This window comes from Oncorhynchus mykiss, chromosome 15 (genome assembly GCF_057628025.1).
Source record: "Oncorhynchus mykiss isolate SJ-2025 chromosome 15, ASM5762802v1, whole genome shotgun sequence".
In the NCBI taxonomy this organism is placed as follows: domain Eukaryota; kingdom Metazoa; phylum Chordata; class Actinopteri; order Salmoniformes; family Salmonidae; genus Oncorhynchus; species Oncorhynchus mykiss.
The window spans coordinates 55,575,905-55,601,730 of NC_143036.1; the positions used below are offsets into that span (position 1 = coordinate 55,575,905).

General features: G+C 45.6%; 1 protein-coding gene across 8 annotated transcripts; it reads left to right on the plus strand.

Moving 5' to 3' along the window:
• Positions 1–156: 156 nt before the first annotated feature.
• On the plus strand, positions 157–24,583 carry LOC110490276 (actin nucleation-promoting factor WASL). 8 transcript variants are annotated; one of them, XM_090200390.1, is made up of 12 exons: positions 213–854; positions 7,383–7,517; positions 7,745–7,831; positions 8,019–8,115; positions 11,315–11,344; positions 16,299–16,494; positions 19,808–19,850; positions 21,056–21,209; positions 21,383–21,406; positions 22,248–22,768; positions 23,217–23,322; positions 23,433–24,583. In XM_090200390.1, the coding sequence occupies exons 1-12, from the start codon at positions 750–752 to the stop codon at positions 23,492–23,494; spliced, it is 1,560 nt and encodes a 519-aa protein (XP_090056516.1). In that variant the 5' UTR covers positions 213–749; the 3' UTR covers positions 23,495–24,583. The 8 variants fall into 8 exon arrangements, with proteins under 8 accessions (XP_090056517.1, XP_036800471.1, XP_090056516.1 ...); XM_090200391.1 differs by lacking the exon at positions 11,315–11,344 and having other exon boundaries at positions 157–854; XM_036944575.2 differs by lacking the exon at positions 21,383–21,406.
• The last annotated feature ends 1,243 nt before the right edge of the window (positions 24,584–25,826 follow it).

The following is a 25,826-nucleotide window of genomic DNA, read 5'->3' on the forward strand; positions in this document are numbered from 1 at the left end:
ACTGCGTTTTGTAGACATGACCATTTGCCAAGGTTTCAAAAAATTGAGTTATCGCACAGGCGCACTTCCCATAGTAGGCGTTCCCTAATGCTTAAACGCGCCAATAGAATCTCACTAGTTCGTGCTTGCCTCTCCCCACCTCCTTGCTCGTTCTGCCCACTGTGCTTAATTTGTTCCCGTTTCAAACGTCAGGCTTTGTTCCATCTTGGGTTAGTTATAAGAATCTTTGGTATAAGCATAGGCGGACTGGATCGTACCGTTCTCTCAAAAAATATTTTAATTGCGCTTCTTTTGACGAATTTGCATTCATTTTTAATATAAAGATTTTATATGTGTATGTGATACATGTTGTGTAACAACCGCTTAATGCTCTCAAGATGATCTAGTCCTGCATTTCAAAAAGTGCGCACTCCCCCCGTTAGGTGTTTGGTTTATTCCCACAGACTGCCATGTTGGATTGAGCCACAAATCTGCTGCTGTTCGCGCTGGAGTTCCGATGAAACTTTAGTATCTACCGTCTTCAGGACGTTGCAGTAATGTTCTCATAATTTGGATTGAAGGAGGACCTTGCGTTGTGTTTGGAACCAACGGGGATGTTCGCGTACTAAAGCGGTTTCTATCGGGTTGTGGTCAGACGTGCATCGATGTGAGGGTCCGGTTGCAGGCCACGGCAGATCAATGACTATTTGTTTGAGTTTCATACATCGACGAATCGGAATCATAACACACCTTTTGGTTGATTGTCAGTAATGAGTGGCCATCTGCCGCAACGGCGGCCCGCTAACAATGGATCCATACTGCTAACCCCACAAGAGAACGACTGTCTCTTCAATTACCTCGGCAGGAAATGCACGGTAAGTTTTATCAGTCATACTTTCTTTACTAATTGCTCATGGATGATGTTTACCCGTTTCAGGATGAATTGAAACCTGTGTAATTGATGCCTTCAATATATTTGATAAAACAATCTAAAGGGAAACCACTCTCGCCACTGGCACTGACGTTCCTTCCATTGGCTTGGGCTAGACCGGTTGAACAGGGTTAAGGAAAAGGGAATGTTGATATCCCAGGACACAGTGCCATTTAGGCGGTAGAAAGTTTGTCAAGCCCGGAGGCCTCTGGTGTTTCCTGACACACCTGCATAGCATGGAAACACCCAAACGAGGTAAACCACTGTTAACAAGAATGTGCTCCTCGGTTTTGTTGGCCTAGACGAAGGCCAGTGTTTGGATCTGGAAAACCCATCAACCCGGCTACGAATTATTATTATTCGTACCAGCGTTGCATAATGCCTTGGCAGATTTCGGAAGCCGCCTGTGTGTTCTGAACAATCTGTCTGGCATGCTACAACACTTGCCATTCATTGTTCTGCTGTCCACACGATACTTTCTCATAGGCAATCACACGATTCAATTCAGTTCAGTTCAGTTTTTTTTCTTCCGCAATCAGTGGAGAATGTGTCCAATGTAGCGTTACAGTGTATCACTGGCAAATTATCTCTGCTGGGCAAGGCGCTATTTAATGTGACGGCCTGAAATGTATGTTATATAACGCGTTTTGTTATCAATTGACACTTCCAGTAAATTATATTTCAATAGAAGCAATGTGTCCTCTTGAAATATGATCTGCATTGATTGCACTCTTTAACCTTGGGTATTTTAAATTGGTGTAATGTACAATAGAATTGTAACCTACACTTATGTCAACAAAACAGTACAGTATCTATTCGCTGTTGTTTTTTTTTAGATCAAGTTGACACACTGGGGTGTATGTCAATAAACTACCTGGCTAGCCTTGGGTGGTTAACTAATTGTCATCAGATGACAATTCAGAGAGAATGCACCCACCCTGTATTTCACTCTCCATACAGGTATGAACTTCCTGTAAACACCAGGTTGGTTGATACAATTGGACGCCATTTCATGTTGTTAATCAGTTCATCGGGCATGTGGTTTAATCAGATTTCCTCGTGGATATAGGTCAGGATGTGTTGCGTAATGTTTGAAACTAAGTATGGCTTCTTGGCAGGTTTCTGCCCCGTGTGAAGACGGATACTGCTCGCACAGGTTCCCTACGGTGGTTGAGCCGACAGTTTCTCCAGAGTAGATGTTTTCTGTCTCGGTAGTAACTTTCCCATGCCACATTACCACACCCTTCCCCATATTATCTGGCTTTGAGTCATGTTACCTTTGCCATGTTCACAAAGTAGGCTAAGGTGGTGTGGGGGAAGTAGTCTTAATTTACTTCCTACTGCTCACGTGGTGGGCCAGAAGAGAGTCCCGCCTCCTACCTGTCAGTCAGTCATACATACCTGTCCCACGTGTCTCTGCACATGTGTTGTACACCTGCATACACAGCCAATGACGTCATTCCACAGACATCCAGGCCATGTCACTCACCATGTGACACAGACCAGGCAGTTGCGTGAGGAACATTCCTGCCTCACTCTCGTCTTGAAATTTTTTTTTTTTAAGTTGAGTGATTGCTTGTTATGTAGTGGTCTCACGTAGCTAGAGAAGAAAATGCAGGAACTCATCATTGCTGCTGCAGTCTTTTCTCTTCCTCCACAGAGAACTGAACACTGAACAGCCCCTGGCTTCTGTGTTTTAACCTTTGGTTTATTCCATTCGTTAAAGGCAAGTAATGTTATGCTAGCTGAGCCAGAAGCTAATGTCTAATACCCAAGTTGCCTGTTGAGACGTAGCTGTTAAATGCTACTCGGAATCAGAGCTGTCAGTAGATTTCAGCTCAGTGTCTCTCTCTCTCTCCTCTCTTTCAGTCATTCATACATATAAACAGTGAGCCGCAAACTCTGAAACGCAGGGCCCTGCCAGATGATGAATCACACGTGTGAGAGGTCCAACCTGTGTTGCTGTGGCTTTACTGACATTCAACTCATTGGTATTCCTACTGCTTCACTTTTTACTATCAGCACCGGGCTAGAGTTGGAAGCTATCCAATTCGTATGTGTGAGACTGCCTGAGCAGCAGTCCTCTCCGGCAGGAAGTGCGGTAGTCAACCTCCTTCAGTGTTTTGTGCAGGAGTGGCAAAAACTTGCCTTTTGATCTTTACCACATACTCTCCTTCCCAACCTCTTCCCTGTTCCCATTCTTTCCTCACTTCTGCCTCCCCTTACCAGCCCTACTCTGGGACACTGCCTCCCCTTACCAGCCCTACTCTGGGCTACTGCCTCCCCTTACCAGCCCTACTCTGGGCCACTGCCTCCCCTTACCAGCCCTACTCTGGGCCACTGCCTCCCCTTACCAGCCCTACTCTGGGCCACTGCCTCCCCTTACCAGCCCTACTCTGGGCCACTGCCTCCCCTTACCAGCCCTACTCTGGGCCTCTGCCTCCCCTTACCAGCCCTACTCTGGGTCACTGCCCCCCCTTACCAGCCCTACTCTGGGCCTCTGCCTCCCCTTACCAGCCCTACTCTGGGCCTCTGCCTCCCCTTACCAGCCCTACTCTGGGCCTCTGCCCCCCCTTACCAGCCCTACTCTGGGCCTCTGCCTCCCCTTACCAGCCCTACTCTGGGCCTCTGCCTCCCCTTACCAGCCCTACTCTGGGCCTCTGCCTCCCCTTACCAGCCCTATTCTGGGCCTCTGCCTCCCCTTATCAGTGTCTGTATTTCCTACTACTCTCCAGTCTCTACTCCTTCCCAACTCCACTCTGAATTTCCCCTTCTCTTTCTGTCCTTCCCAACCCCAGCCATTCCTACCTTATCCCACTTTTTAGGATACATGGGAAATACTGTCAGGACATGGATGGACATTGCCGTGCATTCAACATCCTGTTTGTTTCCCCCTGTGAGCCCTCTAAAGTCCCACTGGCTGTAGTGTGTAGTAGCACCAGCAGCCTGGAGAGTGGTGCCATGGCGAGCTTTGATGATGTCACTGGGACTGGGTGCCTCCTGTGGCCAGCGGGGCTCGTTCTGGTTGCCGCTGGAGAGGCTGATGGATGATACAGCTCAGCTCTGTGACCTCACTGCGGTAGCACAGCCCACTAGATGAGCACAGACAGATATTGCTTTCTTTGAAATGTATGCTGTCCCCAGACCCTGCACAGCACATCTGTGTGTAGTTAGCTACTAAGTTTTCTAGTAAACTTGGTTTACCACTTTCTGCTCTGGCCTGCCTTTCATCTGCAGGGCAATGGGCCTGAACCCCACTGCGACAAGGCTAGTAAACTCGGGGAAGAACCTGGGCCCCGTTTCCCAAAAGCATTTTAAGGCTAAGTCCGCTGTTAGAACTTTCGTAGGAGCATCGGTAAATCTCTGTGCTGTTTCCCAAAACCGTTGTTACTAAAGTTGCACTTGAAAGCGCTCGTTATTTACCGACTGCCCAAGACAACTCGTAAAACAGCTAAGTTAGCTACTTTTTCTTCACCCTTCTGCGTCACTTTATTCACAGAAAATCTCTGCTAAACATAGAATCAAGATGTTTATCTGTCTGATTGTGATCAATGATAAATTCAGAACAAGGTTTGACTGCAAACCTTTGCATTTGTTACAAACAAGTGAAGAATAAAAAGCTTTTAAATGAAACCGGAGATGATTGCATTAAAATATACTTTTGGTCATGTAATGTATGTGAACACCTGGTCATTGAACATCTCATTCCTAAATCTTGAGCATTAATATGGAGTTGGTCCTACCTTTGCTGCTATAACAGCCTCCACTCTTCTGGGAAGGCTTTTCACTAGATGTTGGAACATTGCCGCTGGAACTTGCTTTCATTCAGCCACGAGCATTGAGGTTGGGCACTGATGTTGGGCGATTGGGCCTGGCTCGCAGTCGGCGTTCTAATTCATCCCAAAGGTGTTCAATGGGGTTGAGGTCAGGGCTCTGTGCAGGCCAGTCAAGTTCTTCAACACCGATCTCAACAAACCATTTCTGTATGGACCTTGCTTTGTGCATGAGGGCATTGTCATCCTGAAACAGGAAAAGGCCTTCCCCAAACTGTTGCCACAAAGGTGCAAGCACAGAATCATCTAGAATGTCATTGTATGCTGAAGCATTAAGATTTCCCTTCACTGGAACTAAGGGGCTTAGTCCAAACCATGAAAAACAGCCCCAGGCCATTATTGCTCCTCCACTTAACTTTACAGTTGGCACTGGCATCCGCCAAACCCAGATTTGTTTCCACTGATCCAATGGTGGCGAGCTTTGCAACACTCCAGCCGACGCTTGGCATTGCGCGTGTTGATCATAAGCTTGTGTACGGCTGCTCAGCCATGGAAACCCGTTTCATAAAATTCCCGCCGAATAGTTATTGTGATGACGTTTCTTCCAGAGGTAGTTTGGAACTCTGTAGTGTGTTGCAACCAATGACAGACCATTTTTACGTGCCTCAGCACCCAGTGGTCCCGTTCTGTAAACTTGTCTGGCCTACCACTTCTCGGCTGAGCCCTTGTTGCTCCTAGTCGTTTCCACTTCACAATAACAGCACTTACAGTCGACCAGGGCAGAAATTTGACAAACTGACTTGTTGGAAAGGTGGCATCCTATGATGGTGCCACGTTGAAAGTCACTGAGCTCTTCAGTAAGGCCAGTCTACTGACATTGTCTATGGAGATTGCATGGCTGTGTGCTCGTTCTTATTTTATACACCTGTCAGCAATGGGTGTGGCTGAAATGGCCGACTCCACTAATTTGAAGGGGTGTCTGCATACCTTTGTGTGTGTGTAAATAGACATGTACATATATATTTGTCACATGCTTCGTAAACAACAGGAATAGAGCTCAGCACAGGCAAAGTCCTAGAGGAAAACCTGTAACCAGTCTGCTTTCCACCAGAAACTGGGAGATTAATTCACTTTTGAGTAGGACAATAGCTAAATCACAGGGCCAAATCTACAATGGGAGTTGCCTACCAAGAAGACGACGAATGTTCCTGAGTGGCCAAGTTAGTTTTGACTTAAATCTACTTGAAAATCTATGACATGACCTCAAATGTTTGTCTAGCAATGATCATCAATCAACTTGACAGAGCTTGAAGAATTTTGAAAATAATAATGGGCAAATGTGGTACAATCCAGGTGTGCAAAGCTCTTAGAGACTTAACCAGAAAGACTCACAGCTGGAATTGATGCCAAAGGTGCTTCTACAAAATATTGACTCAGGGGTGTTTGTACTTACATTTGAAGTCGGAAGTTTACATACACCTTAGCCAAATACGTTTAAACTCAGTTTTTCACTGACATTTAATCCTAGTAAAAATTCCCTGTCTTTAGATCAGTTAAGATCACCACTTTATTTTAAGAATGTGAAATGTCAGGATTTATTTCAGCTTATATTTCTTTCATCACATTCCCAGTTGGTCAGAGGTTTACATACACTCAATTAGTATTTGGTAGCATTGCCTTTATATTGTTTAACTTGGGTCAAATGTTTCAGGTAGCCTTCCACAAGCTTCCCACAATAAGTTGGGTGAATTTTGGCCCATTCCTCCTGACAGAGCTGGTGTAACTGAGTCAGGTTTGTAGGCCTCCTTGCTCCCACACGCTTTTTCAGTTCTGCCAACAAATTTTCTATAGGATGGAGGTCAGGGCTTTGTGATGGCCACTCCAATACCTTGACTTTGTATTCCTTAAGTCATTTTGCCACAACTTTGGAAGAATGCTCTGGGTTATTGTCCATTTGGAAGACCCATTTGCTTGGCAGGCTACTTTTACCATCTTGCGTGAGGAGACCGCCTAGATGTCAGTAAGCCATACAGAGGACAGTACTGGTACACGTACACACACACACAAGGACAGGGTGACTTTATTCCTGCTGAGAATTGAACAACGCTGCGGTAGTCTAAACTCTGCCAGTGCTGTCACACCTCTGTAGTAGTGTTTCTGCGCATACATTATTTTCTGACCTTGATTTAAAGGTCGACTTGGTAAGATGAGGTTGCCCTGAGCAGATCCGCGGACTTTGAGATGAGCGCGATGCAAACATTTTGCGCAGTCACAGAGTATCTTGCGCAGGTGCGCTTCACACAGTTTCAGCATGACCGCTACGGGACCAAAACAGCGGAGAAGTTTAGCCACGCGCTTCCACGCTCTTAGTAGTTGTAGAAATAGGCCTGATATTGTGTTTACTTGGGTCCTTGAGTGTACCTTTTATTTATTTTTTTACTAGAAAGTTGATTCCATTGAGGTCGAATACCTCTGTTTTATTAAAGTAAAAAAAAAAAAGTTTAAAAAATCACTGTAAAAGACGGCCTGTGGGTCTCAGTTAAATTTTACATTTTACATTTTAGTCATTCAGCAGATGCTCTCATCCAGAGCGACTTAGTTAGTGCCTTCATTCCTTGTATTAGGGGTACTATATTCTCATCACAATCATTCATTAACCCCTTGTGCCTCTCTCTGTCGCTCTCTCTGTCACTCTGCAGTCGCTGTGTTCTGCAGTGGTGCAGGTATATGCAGCAGACAGGAACTCAGCCTGGACCAAGAGGTGCTGTGGTGTGGCCTGTCTGGTCAAAGACAACCCAGCACGATCCTACTTTATCAGGGTGTTTGACATCAAGGTGGGTTTAGTTCACACACAAAACACAGACCAACTCGGGGACATGGCAGCACCTTTACAATGTCCTTTACTATAGAGATGAGAGACACACACACACACACTAAATCTGTTGAAGTGCCCTTGAGCAAGGCACTTAATCCTAATTTGCTCTGAGTGTCCCGCACTACTATGGCTGACCCTGTAAAACACATATCCTCGCTCTCTCGCTCTCTCGCTCTCTCCCCACAGGAGGGTAAAACCGTGTTTGAGCAGGAGCTCTACAACAACTTCTCAATCACCGTTTCCAAATCTTACTTCTTCACGTTCGCAGGAGATGTGAGTTATACCTTTCTCTATGTACTTGATAAATCTTGCTCCAGCCAAGTCCTTTCACATGACATGGCCATTTGTTTATGGCAAAAACCTGTGTGTGTGCTGTTTTTTCAAGCTTGCCGTGTTCGTTCGTTCTTATGACATTCTACTTCATGCGTTTGGGTGTGCGTATTTGTGTGTGTGTGTGTAGTCGTGCCAGATGGGACTGAACTTCGCAAGCGAGGAGGAGGCCAAGCATTTCCGGGTCGCCGTGGGAGACCTGCTGGGGAGACGACAGAGAAAATCTGGTGACTACCGACGCCATCTTTGATTCTACTGACCTCAGACATCTATTAAAACCATCTCCTCTCCTCTGACCTCAGCGCGGTCTGCTAATGATTGGACAGGTCCTCTCCATTTTGAGATATATGGATCTCACCTTTATCTGCCATCTCCTTTACTTCCTAATTGTTCAATTGACAGCGCTCTTCCTTTCTCTCTCTCGCTCTCTTCCTTTCTCTCTCTCTCGCTCTCTTCCTTTCTCTCTCTCTCGCTCTCTTCCTTTCTCTCTCTCTCGCTCTCTTCCTTTCTCTCTCTCTCGCTCTCTTCCTTTCTCTCTCTCTCGCTCTCTTCCTTTCTCTCTCTCTCGCTCTCTTCCTTTCTCTCTCTCTCGCTCTCTTCCTTTCTCTCTCTCTCGCTCTCTTCCTTTCTCTCTCTCTCGCTCTCTTCCTTTCTCTCTCTCTCGCTCTCTTCCTTTCTCTCTCTCTCGCTCTCTTCCTTTCTCTCTCTCTCGCTCTCTTCCTTTCTCTCTCTCTCGCTCTCTTCCTTTCTCTCTCTCTCGCTCTCTTCCTTTCTCTCTCTCTCGCTCTCTTCCTTTCTCTCTCTCTCGCTCTCTTCCTTTCTCTCTCTCTCGCTCTCTTCCTTTCTCTCTCTCTCGCTCTCTTCCTTTCTCTCTCTCTCGCTCTCTTCCTTTCTCTCTCTCTCGCTCTCTTCCTTTCTCTCTCTCTCGCTCTCTTCCTTTCTCTCTCTCTCGCTCTCTTCCTTTCTCTCTCTCTCGCTCTCTTCCTTTCTCTCTCTCTCGCTCTCTTCCTTTCTCTAGCTCGCTCTCTTCCTTTCTCTCTAGCTCGCTCTCTTCCTTTCTCTCTCTCTCGCTCTCTTCCTTTCTCTCTCTCTCGCTCTCTTCCTTTCTCTCTCTCTCGCTCTCTTCCTTTCTCTCTCTCTCGCGCTCTCTTCCTTTCTCTCTCTCTCTCGCTCTCTTCCTTTCTCTCTCTCTCTCGCTCTCTTCCTTTCTCTCTCTCTCTCTCGCTCTCTTCCTTTCTCTCTCTCTCTCTCGCTCTCTTCCTTTCTCTCTCTCGCTCTCGCTCTCTTCCTTTCTCTCTCTCGCTCTCTTCCTTTCTCTCTCTCGCTCTCTTCCTTTCTCTCTCTCTCTCTCGCTCTCTTCCTTTCTCTCTCTCTCTCGCTCTCTTCCTTTCTCTCTCTGGCCTACTGTTACCTCCGGTAGAAGGGGAGCAGATCTAGAATCAGCTTTACCATCTCTGAAATCCTAACTAGAGGTCGACCGATTATGATTTTTAAATGCCGATATCGATTATTGGAGCACAAAAAAATAGCCGATGCCGACTATTTCTATATATATATATATATATATATATATATATATATATATATATATATATATATATATATATATATATATATATATATATATATATATATATATATATATATATAAAAAAAAAGAAATTACAACAATATTGAATGAACACTTTTATTTTAATATAATACATAAATAAAATCAATTTAGTCTCAAATAAATGACATATGTTCAATTTGTTTTAAATAATCCAAAAACAGTGTTGGAGAAAGTGCAATATTTGCCATGTAAGAAAGCTAATGTTTAAGTTCCTTGCTCAGAACATGAGAACATATGAAAGCTGGTGGTTCCTTTTTAAAATGAGTCTTCAATATTCCCAGTTAAGACGTTTTAGGTTGTAGTTAGTTATTATAGGAATTATAGGACTATTTCTCTCTACACCATTTGTATTTCATATACCTTTGCCTATTGGATGTTCTTATAGGCACTATAGTATTGCAGCATAATCTCGGGAGTTGATAGGGTTGAAGACATAAACAGCGCTGTGCTTCAAGCATTGCAAAGAGCTGCTGGCAAACGCAGGAAAGTGCTGTTGGAATGAATGCTTACGAGCCTGCTGCTGCCTACCACTGCTCAGTCAGACTGCTCTATCAAATATCAATCATAGACTTAATTATAATATAATAAACACACAGAAATACGAGCCTTAGGTCATTAATATGGTCAAATCTGGAAATTAGCATTTAGAAAGCAAAACATTTATTATTTCAGTGAAATATGGAACTGTTACGTATTTTATCAAACGGGTGGCAACCTTAAGTCTAAATATTGCTATTACATTGCACAAACTTCAATGTTATGTCATAATTATGTCAAATTCTGGCAAATTAGTTTGCAACGAGCCAGGCGGCCCAAACTGTTGCATATACCCTGACTCTACGTGTAATGAACACGAGAAGTGACACAATTTCCCTAGTTAATATTGCCTGCTAACATGGATTTCTTTTAGCTAAATATGCAGGTTTAAAAAATATATACTTCTGTGTATTGATTTTAAGAAAGGCATTGATGTTTATGGTTGGGTAAAATGGTCCAACGATTGTGCTTTTGTTAAATCATCACCTGTTTGGCGAAGTAGGCTGTGATTCGATGATAAATTAACAGGCACCGCATTGATTATTTGCAACGTAGGACAAGCTAGTTAAACTAGTAATATCATCAACCACGTGTAGTTAACTAGTGATTATGTGAAGATTGATTAAAAAAAATACATTCTAAGATAAGTTTAATGCTAGCTAGCAACTTACCTTTGCTCCTTGCACGCAGTCTCCTCGTGGAGTGCAACGTATTCGGCCATAATAGGCATCCAAAAATGGCAATTACCGATTGTTATGGAAACAACTTGAAATCGGCCCTAATTAATCGGCCATGCCGATTAATCGGTCGACCTCTAATCCTTAACATAAACATGTGCCTGATCAGCTAAGACCAGTGTCCAAGGGCAACAGTGCTCCTGAAGTACTCCTGGAAATAAGCTTGCTATAATAACAAGGTCAGGACTGTTTGCCCTCTGTCCCAAACAAGCAATTTGTCTATGCAGTCTCTGTATGGATGATGGTCCTCGACTCTTTTAGATCTGAGCTCCGTTTTGTCAGTCTGCCTGTGATCGTTCTGGTAAATTACTAACTCGTACACCTACGCTTGACGATTAATCCGTACACACACATACACCCCTGCTGCTTATAAACTAGCTCGGTCCGAACCCCCCCCCTCCCCTTGTTGCAGAAGAGTTCCTCTTTGATCCGTGCACTTCAGTCACCTGTAACTCCATGCCAATCCCTCACCTCTCCCTTTCACTAACACTAACACACAGCACTATACAGGAGTTTAATTCTATACATTTTGTTTTACAGAAAAGAGACGTGACCCTCCAGGTCAAAATGGTAGGTCCTTCATGAAATTCACTCGGGTCTTTTTTTTTTTTTAAATAATTTTAATTTTAATCAGACATTGATGTAGACACTACGCTTTTAAACAACTCAGAAATGATTTGACTTAAAATATTCCTCCACAAACACAATCGTCACTCCCCGACTTCCCCACATGGCTTTGATTGAATGGTTCCAGTGTAAAGCCATTGGATAATCCCCTGATAGCAGGGTCTTAGAGTGAACACCTCTCTCAAGCCCCTGGCTAACAGATGACCTCTCCCCAGTCTTAATATTAACCAAAAGGGGCATGGAAGTACTGTATATCTGACTGTAGCATCAGTGGTGAGAGGCAATTTCTAAGTACATAGATCCACTATACAGGACATGCTTTAGGTATTCTGCACACACACACTCTCCAGAAAGCCAGTTCCACAGGGACGTTGAGCAGATCCCTCCCCTCAATCTGAAAATACCAAACCTGTAACAACACTCATTCTCCAAACCAGGCCATATGAATAATCAGCCTACATTCACAGTAGATCACTTAGCTATAGATAAGATATATATAACCTTGTAGCGTATAAGCGGCATCTCATGCTCAAATCCCCTCTCATCAGCACCCAGACAGGCTGGGGGTGATACGGTTCATGTCACTTGGTACCAGAGCTTTCCCCAATTGTACAGATACTATAGCAGTCAAAAGCTCTTTTAGAGATGCTCTCTGAACTGGTCATGTAGATTTGCTGTTGTGGAACAGTACAGTGGCACACTTTCATAGCACTCCTTGGCATCGCTTGGCAACAGTGCATACTATTGGACTTCAGCTAGTTTGCTCTGCCTGGCTCCCCATAGTATTGTACTGGTCTGACTGGGTGGACAGACGGTGTCAACCCCTGCTCTGCTTAATCAGGCTAAGAGGATTTAATTCAGCTGCTAATGTTAGTTACTGCACAGCACTCACACTACCCCAGTCCCCTAACACTCATAGCAATGGCTATGTGGAACGGAAGGAGTTGTGGTGCAGGGGTAGAGGAAAGGGGGAGGTCAGAATTGGTGACATTTTCTCTTCATCATAGCGGTGAACTGTAAACAGATTGCTGAGGGTTGATGTTTTTGCATGGCGCGGCCTAGACCTATCCTGTCCCCTGAGGGTTGATCAAATCAAATGTTATTGGTCACATGCACATGGCTAGCAGATGTTAATGCGAGTGTAGCGAAATGCTTGTGCTTCTGGTTCCAACGGTGCAGTAATATCAAACAAGTAATCTAACAATTCCCCAACTGCTGCCTAATACACACAAATCTAAAAGGGGTGAATGAGAATATGTACATATAAATATATGGATGAGCGATGGATGAGCGGCGTAGGCAAGGTGCAATAGATGGTATATAATACAGTATATACACTACTGGTCAAAAGTTTGCGTACACTTAAAAATGTCCCTGTTTTTTGAAAGATAAGCAAATGTTTTGTCTATTAAAATGGCATCAAATTGATCAGAAATACAGTGTAGACATTTATTAATGCTGTAAATTACTATTGTAGGTGGAAACGGCTGATTTAAAAAAAAATTATAATAATAATGGAATATCTACATAGGCGTACAGAGGCCCATTATCAGCAACCATCACTCCTGTGTTCCAATGGCATGTTGTGTTAGCTAATCCAAGTTTCTCATTTTAAAAGGCTAATTGATCACTAGAAAACCCCTTTGCAATTGTTAGAACAGCTCAAAACTTATGCTGATTAAAGAAGCAATAAAATTGGCCTTTAGACTAGTTGAGTATCTGAGATTTGTACAGGGTAAAATCCTTCCTCCAAGATTGCTATCACTCCATTTTACAATGTCATGCCATACCCTGTGGACGGCGCGTTCCTCTTACAACAGGACAATGACCCAAAGCACAGCTCCAAACTATGCAAGAATTATTTAGGGAAGAAACAGTCAGCTGGTATTCTGTCTATAATGGAGTGGCCAGCACAGTCACTGAATCTCAGCCCTATTGAGCTGTTGTGGGAGCAGCTTGACCGTATGGTACGTAAGAAGTGCCCATCAAGCCAATCCAACTTGTGGGAGGTGCTTCAGGAAGCATGGGGTGAAATCTCTTCAGAGTACCTCAACAAATTGACAACTAGAATGCCAAAGGTCTGCACGGCATCAATTTGCTGCAAATGGAGGATTCTTTGACGAAAGCAAAGTTTGAAGAACACAATTATTTCAATTATAAATCATTATTTATAACCTTGTCAACGTCTTGACTATATTTCCTATTCATTTTGCAACTCATTTCATGTATGTTTTCATGGAACACAAATACCTTTCTAAGTGACCCCAAACTTTTGAATGGTAGGGTACATATGATATTAATAAGTCATGTAAGATATGGAAAAAATTATTAAAGTGGCTTTGTTTAAAGTGACTAGTGATCCATTTGCTAAAGTGGCCAGTGATTGGGTCTCCATGTCGGCAGCAGCATCTCTGAGTTAGTGATTGCTGTTTAGCAGTCTGATGGCCTTGGGGGTGCCACACTCAGTGCCCTCACCCTCCTCCCTGCAGGCCCACTACTGTTGTCGTCTGCAAACTTGATTGAGTGGGAGGCATCATGAAGCCTCCAGCTTGATGATGAGCTTGGCGGGAACTATGGTGTTGAATGCTGAGCTGTCGTCAATGAACAGCATTCTTACATAGGAATTCTTCTTGTCCAGATGGGAATGTGCAGTGAGATGGCGATTGCATCACCGGTAAGGTGGAGGCGATATGATATGGTTTTAATAGTCACAGTGGGTACAGCCTCTCCAATGCACTTCCTTTAAAAATTCACTCACCGAGTCAGCGTATAGGACGATGTTATTCTCTGAGGCTGACCAGTCATCTGACCATATCCCAGTCATCAAAACAATCTTGAAGCGTGGATTCCGATTGGTCAGACCAGCATTGAATGGTTCTAGTCACTGGTACATCCTGTTTGAGTTTCTGCCTATAAGACGGTAGGATCAAGATGGCTTTGTGGTCGGATATGCCAAAGTGAGGGAGGGCTTTGTATGCATCGCGGAAGTTAGAGTAGCAGTGGTCAAGTTTATTACTTCCGCGCATAGTGCCCAAGCCAGACTGGCATGGCTTGGGCTTTGCCCATACAGACACCATTCCGGTCTGGCTGGCATTGTGTGTTCTGTCTGCGGTAAGGACAGGTGAGAATGACCCTGCGGATAGGAAGAGGGCACAGCCAGATCCACATTGGGCAGATGGATGTGGTACCGTGTTTGTTTGGGTATGACTCACTAGTGTGTGTCTGCGGAATTAACTGTGTTCACCCGGGAAGGTTCCAGTTTTCGTTGCCTTGAATGCCCTCTCTCGTTCACCTCTCCCGCTCCTTATCGCTCTCTCCCTTTTTCTCACACCATCTCTCCTCCTTTCTCCATGCCGTCTCTTGAGTCCTGTCTCCCACCCACCCAGCCAGCCTCTCTCTCTGATGTAGATTCATCATGTTTAAGAGAACCTCAGGGATTATGGTGGATTAGCAGTGGGCATTAATGGTTATGTAAAATCCAGCATCATCGTGATTTGCTGGGATTAGAGGTGGGCTGGAGTTGGGGGTGTGGTTTGGTCCGCTGGTGGAGAAGGGCAGAAGGGAAGGGATGAGAGAGTAAGGGAAAGAGTCAGGCTCAGAGATGGGACCTGGCAGTGCTCCCTGTTGTGAAGGGGAGGAGAGAGTACTCAGTTTGGAGGCGGGGCCAGCTGCTGCTGTGGCATTTGCCCAAACCCTAGGCACCTCACTTAGCCGGAGGGTCTTAGTCTGCCTGGCTCTGCCTGCTGTCTGTCTGGTCCGTACCCTGCTCAGTCTCCTCTCTTGATCTCTCTGGTTGCTCCTCCACCTGGTTCTCTGGATCTGAAAATCCTGGAGTTGGTTCTCTAGTTCTGTGGCTCGCACACCCTGTGTTCCTTTCGGGATGTCTCTCTGATTATCAGGACCAAAAGATCTCTGGATCAGTGGATCTCTAAGCTATAGCCCAGGACTGGGCACCACGTAGTCTTTCCGCCCCCCATGCTGCCGCCATTGCTCTGTGATGATGTTCTGTACCACCTTCCTGTCCTCTCCCTCTGAGGACCTATCTGAGGGGGGAGGAGGAGGGATCCATCCAGGAGGGTGTCTCTCCACCCTCCACTGCCTGATCCTTCCCCAGGAGGAACTATATGCACCCCCCTCTGACCCTACCAACCGCCTCTCGCTACGCCACGGGGACCAGGCCTGCGGCGTTGTTGGTGAAATGCTTCTGGACGTCAACATGGCAGCTGCCGGAGGGTGTAAGGGGGACAGAGGTGGGAGGAAGGGGGACGGAACTCCCTGTGACTGTAGTCCCTCAGTCTCGCCCTCGGTCAGAAAGAGCCCCCGTGGGGACTCGAGCCACAGAGGTAGGTGGCTGAGGAGTCAGGACACTCATGTCCGTAGAATTCAGTTTTGTTTGACCACCATGTGGGTGTCACAGGACGTGTGAGCCGCAGGCAGTGGCAATATTATTCCGTGTGAGGTTTCCACACGCATCTCATCCAGTCAGTGTGGTGGTCGTTTTTCTTGTCTGCTGTGCGTTGGTTAGCAGACACATCTCTCTGACTGTCCTAAGCCTAATGGGAGGCATTCGAGAGGAGATGGTTGTACACAAGGAGTGGTTAGTGAGAATGTAATGTGATCCCAGCAGCAGATTGTGTTGTGACGCTGGCTGAACTCTCCAGGTGTTAAAAGCCAACGCACTGTGTCAACCTGTGTGCCCTCTCATCAAACTAATTGGAGGAGGACGAGTCAACGATGGACGTAGACCTCATTAATGAAATGTCAAAAGTCTCTATTGTAATCCAGTATGTTAAACTACCTAGATCTGAGACTCTGGTCTTCCCCAGACCAAGACTCTCCGGGCCTGTTGCGTTGTGGGTACTGTAGTTCTGACTCTCTTCTCCTCCCCCCCCCCCAGGCCCGGCCCTGCCCATGGCCACGGTGGACATCAAGAACCCAGAGATCAACACTGTGTCACGGTTCCACGGACACACCTCTCAGACTAACATGGTGAGCAGCAGCTTCAATAACAACAACAGGAAGGAGAAGAAGGTGAAGGGAAAGAAGGGCAAGAAGCTGACCAAGGCAGACATCGGAACGCCCAGCAACTTCCAGTGAGTTTTCCATTCCTTTCTCATTTATTACTCTGTTCTGTTCAATATGATTGTTATATTCTGTTATGTTCTATTTCATTCTGTTCTATTTAGGTGTATTTTGTTTTTAAATTCTGCTCTTTTTTGTGTCGCACCTGAGCAGTAAGGGTCATTCTCAAGCCCACAGTGTGGTTTGAATCCTCACATGACATTAGATTTGTGGGGAACATCTAGTTCTGTGATGTCAAGTTAGGATGTGGCCCGTTGGGGTCATCTGTGGGGTATTGCATGGCTAATGTATAGAGGAGTACCTCTAGCCATACTGCCATGTGTTAATGTGTGGCAAAGAGTTGATGGGACTTTTTAAAATCCTGGACATATTTTTAATCTCATGTAATATGTATCTGGCATGATTGATGCGAGGATTCTGTCCCGTGTTTTTAGGACTAGGACACTGGTAGTCAATACTATAGTACTGGCTTACTGAAGTAGTGTAAACCAGGTGTATTTAACCAGGGGTCCACCCTCCGGTACTGCAGGGACCCGTGGGGGAAAAAAAAATATATATACATACACTGCTCAAAAAAATAAAGAGAACACTTAAACAACACAATGTAACTCCAAGTCAATCACACTTCTGTGAAATCAAACTGTCCACTTAGGAAGCAACACTGATTAACAATAAATGTCACATGCTGTTGTGCAAATGGACTAGACAACAGGTGGAAATTATAGGCAATTAGCAAGACACCCCCAATAAAGGAGTGGTTCTGCAGGTGGGGACCACAGACCACTTCTCAGTTCCTATGCTTCCTGGCTGATGTTTTGGTCGCTTTTGAATGCTGGCGGTGCTTTCACTCTAGTGGTAGCATGAGACGGAGTCTACAACCCACACAAGTGGCTCAGGTAGTGCAGCTCATCCAGGATGGCACATCAATGCGAGCTGTGGCAAGAAGGTTTGCTGTGTCTGTCAGCGTAGTTTCCAGAGCATGGAAGCGCTACCAGGAGACAGGCCAGTACATCAGGAGATGTGGAAGAGGCCGTAGGAGGGCAACAACCCAGCAGCAGGACCGCTACCTCCGCCTTTGTGCAAGGAGGGGCAGGAGGAGCACTGCCAGAGCCCTGCAAAATGACCTCCAGCAGGCCACAAATGTGCATGTGTCTGCTCAAACGGTCAGAAACAGACTCCATGAGGGTGGTATGAGGGCCTGACGTCCACAGGTGGGGGTTGTGCTTACAGCCCAACACCGTGCAGGACGTTTGGCATTTGCCAGAGAACACCAAGATTGGCAAATTCGCCACTGGCGCCCTGTGCTCTTCACAGATGAAAGCAGGTTCACACTGAGCAGGTGACAGAGTCTGGAGATGCCGTGGAGAACGTTCTGCTGCCTGCAACATCCTCCAGCATGACCGGTTTGGCGGTGGGTCAATCAAGGTGTGGGGTGGCATTTCTTTGGGGGGCCGCACAGCCCTCCATGTGCTCGCCAGAGGTAGCCTGACTGCCATTAGGTACCAAGATGAGATCCTCAGACCCCTTGTGAGACCATATGCTGGTGCGGTTGGCCCTGGGTTCCTCCTAATGCAAGACAATGCTAGACCTCATGTGGCTGGAGTGTGTCAGCAGTTCCTGCAAGAGGAAGGCATTGATGCTATGGATTGGCCCGCCTGTTCCCCAGACCTGAATCCAATTGAGCACATCTGGAACATCATGTCTCGCTCCATCCACCAACTGCAGTTGCACCACAGACTGTCCAGGAGTTGGCGGATGCTTTAGTCCAGGTCTGGGAGGAGATCCCTCAGGAGACCATCCGCCACCTCATCAGGAGTATGCCCAGGTGTTGTAGGGAGGTCATACAGGCACGTGGAGGCCACACACACTACTGAGCCTCAGTTTGACTTGTTTTAAGGACATTACATCAAAGTTGGATCAGCCTGTAGTGTGGTTTTCCACTTTAATTTTGAGTGTGACTCCAAATCCAGACCTCCATGGGTAGATAAATTTGATTTCCATTGATCATTTTTGTGTGATTTTGTTGTCAGCACATTCAACTATGTGAAGAAAAAATATTTAATAAGAATATTTCATTCATTCAGATCTAGGATGTGTTATTTTAGTGTTCCCTTTATTTTTTGAGCAGTGTATATACACACAGTACCAGTCAAAAGTTCTGACACACCTACTCATTCAAGGGGTTTTCTTTATACTCTTTTCCACATTGTAGAATAATAGTGAAGACATCCAAACTATGAAATAACACATATGGAATCATCTAGTAACCAAATCAAAATATATTTTAGATTGTGCAAAGTATCCAACCATTGCCTTGATGGCAGCGTTGCACACACTTCCGACAGTCTTGAAGGAGTTCCCACATATGCTGAGCACTTGTTGGCTGCTTTTCCTTCACTCTGCAGTCCAACTCATCCAAAACCATCTCAATTTGGTTGTGTGATAGTGGAGGCCAGATCATCTGATCTCAAATATTAAATCTCAGCCGTCATACCGCTCCGGAAGGGGACGCGTTCTGTCTCCAAGAGATAAATGTACTTGGGTGTGTAAAGGGCAAATCAATCCCAGAACAACAGCAAAGGACCCTGTGAAGATGCTGGAGGAAACAGGTGCAAAAGTATCTATATCCACAGTAAAACGAGTCCTATATCGGCATAACCTGAAAGGCCGCTCGGCAAGGAAGAAGCCACTGCTCCAAAACCGCCATAAAAAGGCCTGACTACGGTTGGCAACTGCACATGGGGACAAAGATCATAGTTTTTAGAGAAATGTCCTCTGGTCTGATGAAACTGTTTGGCCAAAATGACCATTGTTATGTTTGGAGGGAAAAGGGGGACGCTCGCAAGCCGAAGAACACCATCCCAACCGTGAAGCATGGGGGTGGCAGCATCATGTTGTGGGGGGGTGATATATATTTTTGATGTTTTTATGAATATCACTAGCAACAGAATAAACACATTTTGAATTAGTAGTATCTTTCTATCCAACTTTATTTCTCAACTCCTAATGTTAAGCTAATTACAGTCTCTGGAGTGTTTGACATAGCCTATTCGCAGGTGCTTTTTCAAAGCCTGACAGTGTGGCGGGTGCAGTGTCCAAGGCAAGACATACATTTTTGCCAACACATGATTCACCCTTGTTTAAACAGCTGCTCTTAGCGAAAATGTGCTTGGAGTTACCTTTCTAGCTTGGCTACTTTTAGAGTTTACACTTCCTCTTGTGTGTGAGTTTAGGGTTTGGTATGTGTGTGTATAGTAGGTAGCATATGTGATCATTCCCGCAGGCTCTGTACTCCTCTCTGTCTGATCATGTGTTTCCTTCCAGGCACGTTGGCCACGTCGGCTGGGACCCTAACACAGGCTTCGATGTGAGTATGACTGACCGACTGACTGACTGGGTTCTGACTGAGGAGATATTGTTGTTGTCTACACTGTACCATCTGACTAGTAGAATCATCCCCTACTTCTAATGGTATGGGAAGATCCTATGTGACCTGTGATCTGCCTCTTCTCACCCGGTGGTCTAGCTAGCCTCTGTCATATAACGTATGGGACATTTTAAAGTTTTATTGTCGCATGCACAAGTACAGTGAAATGCCGGTCTTGCAAACTCAAACCAGTAGGCCTGGACAGTGGGATGGTTTCTCAGAGGATGTGTATTATTGGGAGAAGGGGGGGGGGGGGGGGTGTTTTTACCCCCCTTAAGAGTTCTCAGGCTCAGAACTTGTTTATTTCTGATGTCGTGTTCATCAGACATGATTCTCCTCTGAACTAAATATGAAATATTATGTCATCGCTCCTCTCAGCCCCCTGCAGAAGTCACTAAACCTGTTTCTGCGTCATCCATTCAGTTGTTTCCAAAAAAGGATAAGTAATTATTGCGTGGTGTTCTACACGCACATCGAACAGACGGGGAACCGGATGATTTGTTGACATTTCTAAAATTAAGGTTTCAATGATTTTTGAGTTTCAGAGCTTTAATATTTTCAAGAATTTAAGTGGAGAGAGAGAGAGATGAGCGAGTTTAAGAGAAAGAGCTGTAGGATGGTTTAACATGGTTCGACAGGAACAGGAAAGAATACCCCTTACAGCAGTAATTCATTACATCAAAACACAACCTGAGTTACATAAACTAAACGCTAAACTAAGCTGTTGTTTTGTGTCTCTGCCCAGAGATCTAGAGTGGTGGTTTAAAGTAGATGTGATATAAACCTGTGTAATCTAGTTCTGTGTGAATATAATCCCACAGCCTTCAATCCACTCTCCCGCCTGGGCAGTGCCAACCTGGCACAGTTCCCCCTCAGCCACCAGGTGGCGATGCAGGGGCTGTTTACAACAGGGGTGCCAACATCTGAGCAGTTTATCTGAACATGAGACCTCCAGCTCTGACATGTGTTTCTAACTGAGTAGTGTTTTATCGTTCTAACTCATTGAGGTTCAAACTAAGTGAAGTTGTAACCAATTGAAGTGCTGAGTGACGTTCTAACTGAACCTGGCATTGGTTCAATTCCTATTAGTTTCTTTTCCAGTATTTCAGTGTGGTTCCAACCCAGTGTTCTCTTCTCTCCTCCAGTTGAACAACCTAGACCCGGAGCTGAAGAACCTGTTTGACATGTGTGGCATCTCTGAGGCCCAGCTGAAGGACAAGGAGACCTCCAAGGTCATCTATGACTTCATTGAGAAGAAGGGAGGCGTGGAGGCAGTCAAGATCGAGCTCCGCAGACAAGGTGTGTGTGTGTGTGTGTGAGAGTCGGGGGGGGGAGGAGACTAAGGGCTTTAGGTTCTGTGTTTGTCAGAAGAATATCCATAGTGACTGACAAACAAGTTGTCTTGTAGCCTAAACTGTGATAGAGTCCATGTAGATTGTTTAGTGCTCTAATGTTCATCGTATGTTCCTCAGGTCCTCCACCTCCGAGGTGGTGTGGTAGGTTGGTTTATCTCTGCATGGTGCTGCTGTGGCATTAACCTGACTGGGAGCTGTCTGATAGACTAACTCTGACCTCTGTAGGACAAAAGAGTAGTTCCATCTCTGTCCCAAAGTCTAACATGGGGTTTCCCCAAACTGGGTCCTGTGTGCACGTTTTGTTGCCCTAAACTATGATTATTTGAATCAGCTGTGTAGTGCTAGGGCAAACGCCCAAAAATGTGCTCCCAGGAAGGGGCCCCAGGACCGAGTTTGGGAATCCCTGGTCTAACACAGGGGTGCACAACTCAGGCCCCCGAGTTCCTCAGGACTGATGCCCTTGAAGACCAGGGTCTCTGTCCAGTGTCTTGAGTAGGAAGGGTGATCTAGGCTCTGTTTTCTCTTCTAGATCATAATGAATAAGATTCTATGGAAAGAGCCTAGATCAGCACTCCTAATCGCAGACGCTTTGTGGAGAAGGACCCATAGCTGTGCAACCCTGGGCTGGATCTAACATGTCTGCCTTGACAGACCAGACCAGGAGTCAGTTTGCAGTGTGCTGAAGAGACGTTTGCCTTTTGACTTTAGAATATCATGTTAGTCAATGCTATGCTACCACAGAGCTTTTGTTTTGAGTTTCTGGGTTAGTTGAGAAGAATAACATGAAGCATAGCTGTCCCTAGTGACTACAGTCATTACTGCATGCTGTCATACCAGCAACTGAGCTGTATTTATTGCTGCCTTTCCTCCTGAGGTTCTTCTAGAATTGAAAGCATGTTGTGAAGTGTACAGTAGGCTCAGTATGTGTTAATATGCAATAGTCGATTCCATGCAAAAATAATGTATCTTCTCTCTGGTCCAGCCCCCCCACCCCCTCCTTCCAGAGGTGGACCACCACCCCCTCCCCCACACCAGACTTCCGGCCCCCCGCCCCCACCCATCAGGGGAAGGGGCGCACCTCCACCTCCTCCTCCCTCCAGAGCGCCCACCTCAGCCCCACCACCACCTCCCCCCTCCAGAACAGGCATGGGAGCTCCACCCCCACCCCCAACCAGAGGCCCTCTGCCCCCTCCTCCCCAGCCTTCCCATGCCTCCCTGGCTCCCCATGCCCCACCTCCTCCCCCGCCTCCCTCCTCCGCCCCAGCAGGTATGGGTTCCGGAGCACCCCCTCCTCCTCCCCCGCCTCCCGGCCCTCCTCCCCCACCCATGCTGCTGGAAGCTGATGGAGGGGGTGGTGGTGCTGGTAAGCCCTCAGCCCTGTTGAGCCAGATCAGGGAGGGGGCTCCGCTGAAGAAGGTGGAGCAGAAGGAGAGGCCCGTTTCCACCAGCACCGGCCGAGACGGTCTCCTCGAACAGATACGACAGGGCAAGCAGCTAAAGGCTGTGAGTGGACATTACCTTATACACTACACTCTAACCCCTATGCCCATGTTCCCTATACCCTAGCTCCTACCTCAACCACTAAAAGCCAATTTATGATTGCTCCGGCATTGCGATCCAGATGCTGAGTACTGAGGGTATGATGCAATTGTAGAGCTTAATCGAGCTCTGTACCGCATCACCGTGCGCCTCTCAAATTTTGTAACAATGTGGAGGGCTCCGTATTGCTCTGTATAGCTCCGCATTGACATGATTGGTTGGCGATAGGTGGGAGCGGGAAGTCCTCTATAAACACAAACTCACTTCCTTGACATCTTCCTTCACAACAGCTCTGCGAAGCGCAGGAAGTATGAATGGCCTGACTTCTACACTTCCCCTACCCTAGTGATACTAGATGCACATTCCCCTATACTGGAGCGTGTTGACTGGTGTGTATTCCTGTGTGTTCCAGGTGACTGACGAACCAGTGTCAGGAGGACCCGCCAGTCCCTCAGCCGGCATCGTAGGAGCTCTGATGGAAGTGATGCAGAAGAGGAGCAAAGCCATCCACTCCTCAGGTACACACACACACACACACACACACACCCATATACATATCAGATAAGAGGTTGCCGTTATATTCATACCAATGTATTTTCTATGTTCGTGTGTCTCTCTCTCTCCCTAGATGATGACGACGATGATGATGAGGAAGAGGACTTTGAGGATGATGATGAGTGGGATGACTAGTGACACCCCCCCCCCCCCCCCCCCCCCCCCAGATGATTATGACAACACTACATTGTTCCTAAATTGTTTTTCTAAATCTTATTCAAATGATAATGTAAATGTTTTATCAATTTGCTGTATATTTTTGTTGCCTTTATGCTTTTTTTTTTATTTGTATTCTGTGCAATACCTCATTTAATCTGTAAAGGTTTGTCATGTTCTCTTTCTGTAAAGTTGTTCTCTCCTGCATTAACATTTTTTTTATGTCAAGTTTCTCTTGATCTGTAGAGTTCAGTCGGTGACTGGAGGGAGAACAAATGAACAAACTGACAGGGCCCTAAATGTTAAGAGTTGTTAAGAACGAGAACACTATTTTCATACCCTTCTCTTACTTAATTTTTACGTATTCAAAAATCCTAGTTTAGCTCTTATTTTCTTACGAAATCAGCTCTGTTGGAATATTTAGTCCCATTCGCTGTCGATGGTAAATCTACTCAGAGTTTGTATTTTTGCACGAATTGAAAGAAGCGGCTCAGTACGTGAATACGGAGCAGTATCATGGCTGTATCTGCAAAGTTATGCTTTAAAGGCTACCGATATCACTTCAATTATCCAATACTGTCAACCCGTACACTACAGTAGCGCACACACACACACACACACAGCTGTCTGCTCTGCGTTTCGGCTTGTTTCATCAGTTACAATATACAGTTACAGTATACTCTACAAACATATGTTTTACTGTAGCAATCAGCCGCCTGCAGTTCTTTGTTTGAATCAGGTCGGTGCGGATGCAACGCTTGAGGAGGAATTAGTGTTAACTTAATATGACATCTGAACTGTTTCACGAACAAAACTGTCCTTCAGGACCAGTGAACTACACTAACACTCATCTACCATTGACACTAACCTAGTCTCTACACAGAGGGATACTGCTTTCTCATTGGGGAAGGGAACTAATGCTGTTTTTTTACAGTATCGCTCTGTCTGTTTTCACGGTTAGTGAAACTGTTCAGTAACCAGGATATATGGACCTCAAACCTTCAGAAATGAGGTTGGAAGAATAATGGACTATTAAATTGTACACTCGAATAAATGTTAATATTTACAGCGACGCTCTCCTGTTTTCTGTGGGATGGATGTGAGTATGATGATAAATATGACCAGCCGTTGTACAGTAGGATACTGTACAATAAGTGTTTGTTTGGGCCTAGGGTTGTTTGAGGGAGAGCAACTCCTGAGTGTTTACTTGTTTTGATGTTTGAGCATGTTAAAGGCGTGGATGTGTGCGTGCATGTGCACTAAGCCCTCTGGCAACCCTTCCATCAGTAGTGAGTGATGACCAGAGCTCTCATCACCAGCAGCTTGGCATGATTGAGCAGACAACAGCTGAGACATATTCACATGGGGTCTTTGAACGATACATATAGCATTTAATGAATAGAGCAGACTTGAATCTCTCTTATATGCTACAGAGCATTTCTGATCTACACTTAATAGTTCTATCTGACTGTCCAGTGATGTTCCACGGTCTGTCTGAATACCTGAATAACCCCCTGGTATGTCTGCTCCCACAAACTGATCTCAAACTGAAATAAGATTGCCTGCATTGTTGATATTTATATTTAATAGTAGTTGAGTGTTATTTCAATCCGTTCCAGGTGATGCCTGTGTGGCTATGCCAATGATAGAGTGGGGGCAGCAGGGTAGAGCGTGTCCTTTGTCCTCTCCCTTGTGCACTTTGGTAGGCCTGTAGGACCAGCGTCCCCTATGAATGGTTTACGAAAGGGGTTATAGTGGGTATGTCACAGTTCCAGGCTCCTAGCACTGGGAATTACACCTGAGCAGTGAGCTTGGCACCCCTAGTGACAATACACTGGGGACAGAGCATGGACATAGCAACAACGGGACTTACTGTAGGACAGGTGGCATGGCAACAAGGGAACGACTGCTTAATGGGAACACATGGACATATGGCAGAAGTCCATGACAGCCACTAAATCTGAGTACTGGAATGCTAGCTGCAGGCCTGTAGAAGCGTGATGGGAGAGTTGGACCAAGTAGTGAGAAAAGACCGTATTAACAGCTGTTAACGTTGGTTTCAGTGTGGCCTATGGTCATTGTGTCTCAGTTCCCAGTACTCATCATGTTGGCTAAACCCACACATGAAACTGTGAGGTCGAACTGAGTCCACATGACATAACTCATGGACTATTTGTAGTGTGTATGTAGAAGATATTAAGCTGGAATGATTGAATAGAGGGATGGAAATAGAGAGAAAGAGAGCAATTATTTTTGTTTTATGTATGAAAATACAGTTTGCCAGGCCGTGGGATTAGAAAAATAACTCAAA

What these genes read in the sequence shown, in the direction of transcription:
- LOC110490276 (XM_090200390.1), top strand. Translation starts at nt 750, where the DNA reads ATGAGTGGCCATCTGCCGCAACGGCGGCCCGCTAACAATGGATCCATA. An exon ending in GAGACGACAGAGAAAATCTG is followed by an intron (nt 8,116 to 11,314) that starts GTGACTACCGAC and finishes TTTGTTTTACAG; the next exon opens with AAAAGAGACGTGACCCTCCA. An exon ending in ACCCTAACACAGGCTTCGAT is followed by an intron (nt 19,851 to 21,055) that starts GTGAGTATGACT and finishes TCTCTCCTCCAG; the next exon opens with TTGAACAACCTAGACCCGGA.